This window comes from Taurulus bubalis (genome assembly GCF_910589615.1).
Source record: "Taurulus bubalis genome assembly, chromosome: 17".
In the NCBI taxonomy this organism is placed as follows: domain Eukaryota; kingdom Metazoa; phylum Chordata; class Actinopteri; order Perciformes; family Cottidae; genus Taurulus; species Taurulus bubalis.
This window is the reverse complement of record NC_136605.1, coordinates 1,435,001-1,446,805: the sequence shown is the minus strand read 5'-3', so window position 1 is coordinate 1,446,805 and position 11,805 is coordinate 1,435,001. Positions and strand designations below refer to the sequence as shown.

The window sequence follows — 11,805 nt, the reverse complement described above, 5'->3', positions numbered from 1 at the left end:
TAAGGGGCAGCGAAACTCAATGAATTTCCCCCTTCCGCTCTGTACCAGCTTCATGTGTGCCTGTGAAAGGGTATTTTATAAAGCAGGCGAAATAGTCTCAAAAAGCCCAGCACTGTGGAAAAACCTATTTTTACTTAAAAAATTGGACACATCAACATGAACTAGAAATTGCATTTCCTGCTGAAAATGCGTTGGAATGCAAAAAGCTGAAGCTTAAAGCTTAAATATTTGAAAAGATAGCGGAATATAGCTGAAAATAGCTAAATATAGCTGAACATAGCTGAATACAGCTGAATTTAGCTGAAAATAGCTGAATATAGCTTAAAATAGCTGAAAAGATAAACTACCTGCTGAAAAGTGTTGAAGCCCAAAAGCGTTGAACTGAACTGCTGAACATCCTTAATGTAATGGAAAAGTTGGAAGCAAAACTGCAACATCTAAATAATCCAAGAGATACATTAAAGGTAGTAGTTGTAGTTGCAGTAGTAGAAATAACAGTAGCATGAGTGAAAGCAGTAGTTGTAGTCGCATAAGTAGTAGTTATAGTAGTAGTAGTAGTATAAATAACAGTAGTATGAGTAGAAGTAGTAGTTGTAGGAGTATTTGAAATTACAGTAATAGTAGTAGTTGAAATAACGGTAGTATGAGTAGAAGTAGTAGTAGTATTCATAGTAATAGCAGTAGCAGTAGTAGTAGTCATATTAATAGCTGTAGTAGTAATAGTTATAGCAGTAGTAGTATTAGTAGCAGGAGTAGCAGTAGTAGTAATAGTCCAAATATTAGCAGCAGTAGTCAAAGTATTAGTCTGCGCATTAAGTATTTAATACAAAAATCCTCATTTGAGCTTCATGTTATGATACAGTTAATTCATGGGGCTTTTATTTTGAAAGGGAAGACAGACAGACAGACAGGAGGCTTTACAATGCCTTTGACTGAATATCTGCATGAATATCTCCAAGTCACACACTCCAATGTGTGTGCAGATTGTATACAAAACCATCATATTTGGAGGCAAAAACATGCTCAGATCACCATGACAGTCCATTCAACAGAGAGGAGAGGAGGAGACGATCGCACTCATATCCTTGATATTTTTCTGGAGTTTAAATAGACGTGGGAGCAACAGCTCCACTGAGGCTCACGTTCACACACACGCGCAACAGTGCGCGCGACCTATATTACCACGTGCACGCGCGCGGCCGTTCACACGCGGCCGTTCACGTGCGCACGTACACACGCGGACATGGACACACAGTCAGTGAGCAAAGCAAACTTCATGCTAGTGATCAAATTCCATTCCTCTCCACCAACAGCACCTGTTTTCTGTGTGTGTGTGTGTGTGTGTGTGTGTGTGTGTGTGTGTGTGTGTGTGTGTGTGTGTGTGTGTCCAAATATGAAAAGTCATAGCCGTCATCTCCTTAAGTAGCTGAATATTTTAATATTTGAACGGTTTCTGTAGCTGTATATATGAAGGAGGAGATGAGGTGCAAAATACGTACGGAAGAAATAGAAGTTGATTAAAGAAGACGATAACAATAGTTGGACCCTGGAAGCATTCCAACTAACTAGCGGAGCCGAGGCTCGAAACACCGATCCTCTGACTGAGAGTCGGATATTCTAACCACTAACCGACAGTCACATCACAACCCTCTCAATTTGTTTCGAGTTTTGATTTTGACCCCGCCATTAAATCATGAAGATAGACACAATATTAATAAGTTAATAATTGATGTATTGGCATCACAAACATAATTTATTCAATTTAAAGCTTCACACACCAAAGCCATGGTGTCGTTATGATCACTTTGCCTGTTTTACATGTATTGTCCACTTGGTGGCGCAGTAGAGCAAATGAAGCTCAATGAAGCTTCGGCTCATGAGCGAACCAATTGGATGGAAAGCTTCAATGCTTCAGGAAGCTTCATCTCTCCATCACTAGTGTTCGGTTTGACCATGTCCAGGATGTAGACTGGACCCGATCTGTTCCAACAAGGTACGCAAGTACCAATGTGTAATGTAGTGTAGCATGGACCTACAGGATGTTGTGTAGCATGGGCCTACAGGATGTTGTGTAGCATGGACCTACAGGATGTTGTGTAGCATGGACCTATAGGATGTTGTGTAGCATGGACCTACAGGATGTTGCATAGCATGGACCTACAGGATGTTGTGTAGCATGGACCTACAGGATGTTGTGTAGCATGGACCTACAGGATGTTGTGTAGCATGGACCTATAGGATGTTGTGTAGCATGGACCTACAGGATGTTGTGTAGCATGGACCTATAGGATGTTGTGTAGCATGGACCTACAGGATGTTGTGTAGCATGGACCTATAGGATGTTGTGTAGCATGGACCTACAGGATGTTGTGTAGCATGGACCTACAGGATGTTGTGAAGCATGGACCTACAGGATGTTGTGTAGCATGGACCCATAGAAGAAGACGTATTCTCCTGATGTCTGCAGCATGGACTTCGTAGACGTCAGACGGGTTGAGTGGGTTTCTTCAGGAGAGTTAACTCTTCCTCCTTCAGAGTTAGGGAGTGAATGTTGGACGGACAGGTGCAGAGTCTGTTGGTGTGGTTGTCAGTTCCAGAGAGTCAGCGATGAAGTGATCAGAGACAGGAAGTGGCGTTACAGTGAGGTTAGATGTGGAGCAGTTTCTGGTGAAGATAGTCCAGGTGGTTGCCAGATTTGAGAGGAGAGGAAGGACTGAGAGAGAGGAAAGGAAGACAGGAAGAGGTCACATGACTTCTGTCTGGATGTTAAAGTCTCCCAGGAGGAAGTTTGATAGGAGACGTCTAATTCTTCCAATAAATCTCCCAAGGAACCAGGTGGAGGTAGAGAACAATGTTTAGTGAACCGGATGAGTAACGTCACAGCATGAAACTCAAGACAGTGGAAGTAGAGACACTCCATCTGGGGAGAGGAGTAAACCTGTACCACCAGACTGACCCAGCACCACTGGTCATGGTACCGTGTGCACCACTGGGCCCAGAATTGAGTTTATTGCCCTTATAGTTTTTTTTAATGTATCTGTACTTATTTGTGCTGCTCTCTCTCGCTCTGAATGAGTACAGTCATTCTATTGCAAACAGTTGAAGCAACATTTATATTGTGTTGGGCAAGTCATTGTATAAAGAGTCAGCTCGGTAACACATGCACAGCAAACAGAGTCCTCACACGCCTCTGCTGAGGAAGAGGCTCCCGGCTTGGACTTTGAGACGCGTAGTGATGGGGAGACACAGTATTATGATGCAAGAAGGTAAGTCAGTGCTACTGAAGACAGGCTCTGCATCAGTCCATGGAGAAGTCATCAGAATCTAAAGGCAGTATTTATTGTACTGGACTGTGTTGAGCACAGCTCACATGTCCAGGAAGTGGATTGAATCCACTTCCTAGACATGTGTACATGATACATGTGAGATGAGACATATTTACAGTGACCATGGAGAGGCCTCCAGAAGTGTAAGCGTAGGGAGGTGGGACATGAAGACAATAAAAAGATAAAACAATCAGTGGATTGCTCAGGACGTGAGCAGAAGGCGGTGGGAGGACGTTTGCAAAGAGTCCCATCAGGCGGAGAAGTGCAGCTCCCGGTCGTCCCTCTCCTCCTCGTCCATTCTGCGGCCGTGTTTCCGGAAGTACTTGTACCTCTGGACGTACAGCTTCACCAGGTTGCTGACCTTCACCGGGTTAATCTCTCCCGTGCGGCTGTGGCAGATCTGAGACATTGAGATTCATGAGTTTCAATCCAAAAGACATGCGCGTACAGTTACTGCAGGACTGCGGTTGGCTGACCTTGTGCACCGCCTTCCTGAGGATGTCCTTGTAGTCGTCCTTGTTGATGTCTTTGCGCTGATAGTAGGGTTTGATGGCGAGCTTCACCTCCTCCACGGCCCGCTCCTGTGTGTGCAGCTTCTTCAGGTACTGGGAGAGAAATGTACATGAATAATAAGACATGTTTTCTTTAGGGCTGCAACAACGAATCGATAACAATCGATTATCAAAAGTGTTGGCAACGAATTTCATTATCAATTCGTTGTGTCGCGCGATTATTACGCCGGGCAATAAGTCACGGAGAAGAAAAAAAAGAGTGAGACACGAGAAAAGCTGAGGTTGTGATGTTCTCAAAAATAGAAGATCTTTGACAAGTCGAGTCTTGGCCATTCAGCGTCTTCATGTTCCTCAAACTTGTTTTTAATGGAAGCTAGTCAGCTTGCTATCGCGTTAGCTAACGTGTTTGGGTTGTGTATTGTCGTTAAAGTTACGTTATGTTCCGTTACAGTTCAGTCTTGCTTGTAAAAAAACGTAACGTGGTGAAACATGCCGTCACCCCCCGGTCTGGTTCAGTTCACCAGTCACTCGTTAACGTTAAACCGGCTCACCGGAGGATCTGGCTGCAGGTTTTTTTTATTTTACTCAAAGTAGAATGAAGCAAACCACGTAGCTGGGCTTAGCCAACAACGTGACGTCGTGGTCATAAGAGACCCAGAATGAAAGAGTTTAAGGAAGAGGACGCTCTATATGGAGCAGTACAGCTTCCCTCTGTCCAGTATTTCATACATATTGATAAAGCAGGGTATGTAAATGCAGCCTCTGGAGGGATCAATTACAGTAAAAAGGGCTCACATTTGGCAGATGTAAAGCATAGATGTGTATGTTTTTAGTGTGAGTCCATTTTGTTGTTTTAATTAACAGCTCAGGGATGTTCAAGGAGCAACCTGTTGGTGCTTTCTGAAGATGTTTTGCACTGTCACTTCTGTTTTTGAATAAAGGGTTGGAAATTAACGCTTTTTTGATAAAAACATTTTTTTATCCGATTCATCGAAAAAATAATCAACCGATTAATCGATCATTAAAATAATCGTTATTTGCAGCCCTAGTTTTCTTATAGTGCTTTACAAACACAGGTAACGCTCTGAACCTCCCAACTGATAAAGAAACAAATTGTCAAACTACACTGTTGTTCATAGCTAGAAGCTGAACTCGGTCCTTGAACACGTGTGGAAAATGCTTTCCTCTGAAAAAACAGCCACAGAGAAGCTTCATATTTTAATTTTATAAAACATCTTTTGCTCTGACCGATTTCAGTAAACATTCCATTCTGTGTAACGAGGAAGTCGATACTGACTCGCTAAAGACCAGAACTGTGAACTCGGACAGGAAGTAGGTTGTAAAATCAGAAAATGTAGATTCAGCACCTAGAGCCCCAACATCAGGAACACTTGTTAAATAATCAGAGGGTTCAAGTGCTTATTTATAAGATTATAAAAAGAAAACCAAGAGACGCAGCAGACTACAAGCCTCCATTAAAACAGTCTTTATTTCTAGGTCCTCTGCTCACTACTTTAGAGCACTGTGCATTTCTGCTGCACTAAGTCCAGAATTCTGTTTTTTTGGGGAGTTTTTTCTGATCTGACATATCGGAAAAAACTTCCCAAAAACAGAATTCTGGACTTAGTGCTGCATACAGATCATGAAGCCCTCTGAGGAACATTTGGGATTTTGGGCTCTACAAAATAAACTGACTTGAACTGTATTGTTACATCATGAACAATTCATCATGTCAGCTATTATAATATTATCCTTCAAGATACATAATAACTAAATAAATAAAAGAATGATTATGTAAAGGAAAATAAAAAACAATTAAACCCTGTAAGCTCTTCATTCAACACCTCTGGTTAGTTCAGAGCAGGAAGAAGCAGAAGTGAATCAGTGGTTACTTTACGTTAGCGTTAGACTAGCTTTATAAACTAGACTAGCTTTATAAACCTAGCCATAATGATAGTGTATTTGTTTACTTTAGCTTTAGACTAGCTTTATTAACCTAGCCATAATGATAGTGTATTTGTTTACTTTAGCTTTAGACTAGCTTTATTAACCTAGCCATAATGATAGTGTATTTGTTTACTTTAGCTTTAGACTAGCTTTATTAACCTAGCCATAATGATATCAGTGCGTTTGTTTTCTTTACGTTAGCTTTAGACTAGCTTTATAAACCTAGCCATAATGATATCCAGTGTATTTGTCCCATGTTTACTTTACTTCTGATCTAAATGCTAAAATCAGTAAAATACTTTAATATACCAATGGTCTCAGCTTCTGACATGAATGTGTGGACCTGTATGAACATGTCTACGTTATCCCAGAGAGTACCAGAGAGAAGGCTGCAGACAGACAGCAGTATGGTGTAGACGTGGACCAGAAGCCCAGCAGAGAGCAGGCGGTCCTCTTCTGTCCTCTACACTCACCTTATCGGGGTCTTTGCTGTCGGTGTCCCAGCCAGTGTCCCCACAGCTCCCAGTGGCTCCTCCCATGGAGGGCGGGGTCTGGGCCCAGCCAGCACCCATGGAGGGGTGCAGAAGAGAGGGAGGGGTCTTGGTGCAGCCGACCAATGGAAGGGAGCTGTGGAGGAGGAACTGGGCGGGGCTCAGACCAGTGGGAGGAGGCAGAGAGGGAGGGGGTGGGGCCTGTGAGGAGGAGGGAGGAGCCAGCTGCTGGGACTGGCTCTGATTGGCCTGTGAGAGAATCTGCATGAGACAAAGTGAAGGCAGTCAGAGGCTGTAGACGGGTTCACCAGGGCTCAGACATGTTGACCAATGATCCATGACTTTACACCAAATGTCCATGAGCAAACATTTAGTGAAATCTGGTATAAACAGTAAAAAGTGAGTACATGTAGTATTTAAACTAACAATGAGAATACATAGCATACAGTAAACCTTATTAATTATTTCAAACTCAGCATAAATGAACGACGAACACATGAATATAACACATTTACATGACTTTTACTAAACTTTGGGGATTTAACTTTTTTCAACGGCTTTTCCAGGCCTGGAAATAACCATTTGACTTGTCTAGGTTTTCCATGAGCGTAAGAACCCATAACGTTCTGCTGAATGATGTCTAAAACCAGGCGCGTGCAGCTCTGACCTGGCTGGTTGCTTGAATGAACTCCTGTGCCTTCGCTCTGCTGGCGATGTTGGCCTCCTCCATTTTGAAGAGCAGAGCGGTCACTGGAAGAGAGAATGATGAACAACATGTTTGTAAAAAATGTACATCCATGTGACCACACATGAATTAATGCACATAGCATACATGTCATCCATCGCTCTGGGCCTATCCACACAAAAAGCCAATATAAAGAGAACCATGAAGGCATATCACTGTAAAGCTCTCTGGTGGGACCAGAGAAGAATGGGAAGACAAACTACTGGATGAACCTGGAAGAGACTTGATTCCTCAGGAAAGTGATTCACCACTGATCAAGTAACAGAACCCAACACATCCTGCACATGGGATCAGAGTCAAGTCTGTTCTGATAACACGTTATTCATGTAATATCATTTTAAAACTCTGTTTGTGCTCTTTATGCGGATAAGCACATCAGATCCATATGAAGTTAGTTACAAAGGCATTTCCAGAGATTACAGTGTTAGAGGTCAAATGTTAGATTCTGTTTTCCTCAGTGTCACAAACATGTGACTGCTAGAACAATTATAGTTAAAGCTTTACAATGAAATATGACTTCATGATAATCTGTGTAGGAAACCCTCTTTTCCACTGGCTTCATGTGGACAACGACCCAGCAAATAGAGAACGTTGTGTTTAAGGTGGTAGCTTTGCTGTCATGTTATCTCACATTTTCAACACTGGGGACAAAGCCCGTGAAACAAACTCCCCGGCTTAGTGACTTCAAGATGTGAATGTTTGGTAACAACATGGAGGGTACTCACGCGCTAGGACTCCTCCCGTGGTGCAGTCCACCCCGGGCTGCAGACCCCAAGGGAGGCCGGGCGCCGCTGGAGGAGGAGGCGGCGGCGGTGGCTTACTGGCAGACGAGGAGGACACAGAGGACGAGGAGGGGTCCGACGAAGACAGAGGCAGGGACAGGGAAGTGAAACCACAGCCCGCCGAAGAGGACGAGCATGGAGGCGAGGCCAGGGCTTTGGGCGCGTCGTCTGGAGGAGGGGGCTTGGCCGTGGGCGTGGACGAGGCGGCGCCGAGGCCCGCCCCCTGGGGGGCGCTCAGGCTGGAGGGGCTGGAGGCCGGGAGCGCCGGGCTGGTCTGCGTGGGACAGTCCTCCGCTAGGAAAGACGGCTCTGGAGTCTTACAGCTGCTGTCCACCGTCTGAGAGTCTGGCGAAGACTCCCTGGTGTCTCGCAAGGGAGCCGTGGAGGGGGGAGGCGTGTGGGGGGGCGATGAGGAGGGGGGGAGCACGCTGGTGGAGGAGGAAGATGAGGAAGAGGAGGAACAACAGGGCACAGGGCCAGCTTGGCTAGTGTGCGGACTGACGGACTTGCCCCCGTCTCCGATGGCTGACTGGCCCTCCAAGGAGGCGGGCCCCCAGCCCTCAGACGGGCCCTTAGTTGGGCCGTCGTCTCCGGCCGTCAGCCCGGCAGCGCCGGCCTTCTCTCTGGTCTTCTTGGCCAGGCGGCGGCGGCGCTTGGTGGCCAGAGAGGACGAGGGGGAGGAGGCGGAGGAGGAGGTGGATGTGATGGAGCTGGGTTTGGTTTTCTTGGGTTTCAGTCCCGCAGGACTGGTCAGGGAGGACGGGGTCGCGACCAGGCCGCTCCGCTTCCCCATACCGGACAGATCTTTGCTGCGGTTGCCCAGAGACAGGGGCTCAGAGCAGGGCTTGAGGAACGGAGACCGGCTCTCATTGTCCCGGCAGAAGACCACTGCGATTGAGCCGCCCACCACAGAGCCCCCCGCCCCGCCCCCTGTGCCACCCGGCCCCAACAAGTCCATACCCAGCTTCCCAGAGCCAACTGAAGTCCCTGTGGTGCTGCTCACGCCCTCACGCACCAGCACCGACACTTTGGACTGAAGCTTGCCTTTCCGACTGCCGCCGCTCTCTTTCTTGGACTTGCCAGAGTGACCCGGATCCTTTCTGCTTCCTTTGTCCCGGCTTTTGTCCTTCCCCATCTTCCTGGCTCGCTTAGCTGAGGGGAGGCCCGATGAGGCGGCGGCAGAGCCGGAGGTGACCGTCAGCGAGGAGAGACATTTGCCTTTAGAGGAAGAGGAGGAGGAGGAGGATTGGTCAATTTTCTTTACCGCGTGAGATTTCTTTTTCGGATGATGCCTTCCCGTCTTGGGGGTAGTTTTAGTTTTGGGGCTGGGGGCTGGTGGTTCTGGAGGCAGGGCAGCAGGAGGTGTATCCTCCAGGGACGGGTAGTCCGAGTCTAGAGCCTCCCCATCCAAAGACAACACGTCAATCACCAGCTTGTCTGAATAGTGGTCCGACTCGTAACCGTGATACCTTGGCGGTGAGATCGACTGCGATCGGCTGTGACAACTTCCCCGGTCGTCCGTCTCTCCGGCCGAGTGCCATTTCCTCTTCTTTTTCCTCTTGTGCGGCTGGTCAGAGTCCTGCGTGGGCCGGCCGGGCGAGGTGGGCGTGAGCCTCGGGGAGCCAGGTACGGTGGTGGTGGTCGTGGTGGTGGTGACCGTGATGGTCCTCTTGATGGCAAACAGGTCCGACCCATTGAGGTCTTGGATGGACGGCGGGACGACAGGACGGCCGTCCCGGCGCCGCTCCCTCTCGCGCTGCCCGTCCCGGTCGCCCTCCCTCTGGTCCCGGCTTCTTTTGGCCTTCTTGGAAACGCCGCGCTCTCGGCTGCTTGAATGCTGCCTTCCCTTCCTTTCCTCCTTCCTGGAGCTGGAGTCTCGATCTCTCTCATCTCGTCTATGACTACTTGTCCGGTTTTGCTCTCGGCCCCTGTCTCTCTCTCTTCCTCTGTCGCTCTCTCTGTTTCGGGCTTTCTCCCGTTCCTTCTCTTTGGGTCTTTCTTCAGATAGGCTTGAAAAGGGCTGTCTAGTGTGGCTCCCTTTTCCAGAAGAGTTGCAGGACCTCGAGGCCTCTGGGCTGCTGTGCTGTCTTTTCTTCCTCTTCCGGCTGCTACTCCTGCTGCTCCTCCTTCCCTTCACTTCCTTCCCGGCCTTGTGCCCTCGCTCCTTTTCTTTGCTCCTCTCCCGACCTCCCTCTTTGTCCTTCTTACTCTTTTTTCTCTTCTCCTCCTTCTCCCCGGCCTTCTTGTCCTTGCTTTTCTTTCGGTCGGAGTCCTTGGCGCTCTTGGACGACTTGCTGCGGTTCTTGGCGCCTTGTTCTACCGCAGTGGTGAGAGGGGAGGAGGGTGCAGAAGCTGGAGGATGGGAGGAAGGCGGTGGCTGAGGAGAGAGGGGAGAGGAAGCAGGAAAGGAGAGATATCTTTCCTTCCGCCTGCTGACCAACTTCCTTCTCAGATCCTCCACTCCTACCACAGGCTCATCCCCAGCCTCCCCGTCCGCCTCCCAGGTGCTCTCCGTGCGCACGGACACGAAGCCGTTGCCGTCCAGCACCCGCAGGATGCGCTCTGGCTTCGAGCCGAAGAAGGAGACGCTGGGGGAACCGACGGGGAGGACTTCTGCAGCTGGCCTCTTGTCAGCGGCCCCAACTATCTCCCCCTCCTCTATCTCCGAGTGGTCTGAGTCGCCCCTCGGCTCCCTGGCTCTGGCGGAGCTGCATTCCACTCTGCGTCTCAGAGGGAGCTGGGTGGACAGGTCAGTCAAGGCGTCAGTGGAATCTGGAGGTTCTTCCTCCTTCTCCTTATCATCATCATCATCATCTCCTCTCTCGGCCTTTCTCTTCACCCCCCTCGCTCTACCAGTCTCATCCTCCCCCTCATCAGATGCTGGGGAGCCGGTGGGGTCAAAGGGGTCATACTTCTCCCCGTCCTCCTCCTTCACTCCCTCCGTTGGATGGAACGGGTCATACATCTCCCTTTTCCCTCCTTCACAATCGCCACGTGGCTGCCCTGCCTTGTGAGGGAAGAGCTTCGAGGAGGCGGCGTTGGGTGCGAGCGTGGAAAGAGACGTGGACGACACCCGGGCCACCTCTGACCCCTGGGTCCGACCCTTCACATGGTTCTGATCAGCCGAGGAGGACGTAGACAGCGGCGAAGACGGATCGGAGGATGGCGATGACGGAGACAAAGAGGGCGAGCCGGGGCGAGGACTCCTGGCGGTCTCTCTAAGGCCACTTGGGGACGAGGAGGCAGCAGGCCTCCGTTTGAAGCCTGACGCTGGAGTCAAGTCCATGGGCCAGGAACCCTAGAGGAGCAGAAGACCTGGGTCCTGGAGGACGGTGGCCCCGCTGGAGAAAGATCCAGGAATAAACCTAGAAGAAAAAGGACACATGCAGTCTTTATTGTACCATGAAAATCTACTGGAAATGGTCAGAGTACAAAAGTAGCTTGTGGTCACTTTAAGAGAATATTTTTGCTGGGATGTAGCTGCTTAATTTGGATTGCCGTCAAAGTAAAGTTTTACTAACAATCGTTATCAACCAATATTGAGTAGAACATGGGGTCAGGCCCTCCCTTATGGGTTTCTAGTCCCTGATCATGTGACTTTGTAAACAAATCTGTGTTTAAATCAACAGGAGAACCAGGGTTCTGATCGGCTACATTATGATGTGTTCACATGTAATCTCTTAAAATGAGAAACGTTTACTCCAACTCTAAGCAGCTAATAATACATTAAAACTACTAATAACATGATTTGTTTTAATTAATAAAAATACAATCTTTAATTTCCTAATCATTTTAAGTGTGTGCTCTATGAAGAAAATATAATAGCAAAATAAATAGTCTGGAGCCTTTCGACCAGTCGCTATAATCAAACATAAATCAGCAATTAGTATCGGCCCAAAAAACAAGATCAAGGATCACCAAGTGATATTATAATAATATAAAGTTATAGTTGCCCCGTTTTTTTGTGCCTATCAGATTTGCCCTGTCAAAGAACACCTAACT

General features: G+C 47.8%; 1 protein-coding gene across 1 annotated transcript in view; it reads right to left on the bottom strand.

Moving 5' to 3' along the window:
• Positions 1-3,094: 3,094 nt before the first annotated feature.
• The window catches only part of scaf1 (SR-related CTD-associated factor 1), a 10,307-nt gene continuing 1,596 nt past the window's right edge, over positions 3,095-11,805 (bottom strand). Inside the window, exons 2-6 of the mRNA XM_079232552.1 lie at positions 7,747-11,168; positions 6,944-7,026; positions 6,259-6,537; positions 3,803-3,931; positions 3,095-3,726 (exon numbers count right to left, since the gene is read on the bottom strand). Of these exons, the coding sequence (XP_079088678.1) occupies positions 3,577-3,726; positions 3,803-3,931; positions 6,259-6,537; positions 6,944-7,026; positions 7,747-11,089 (3,984 nt within the window). The 5' untranslated portion in view covers positions 11,090-11,168 and the 3' untranslated portion in view covers positions 3,095-3,576. The remainder of the gene's footprint in view (positions 3,727-3,802; positions 3,932-6,258; positions 6,538-6,943; positions 7,027-7,746; positions 11,169-11,805) is intronic.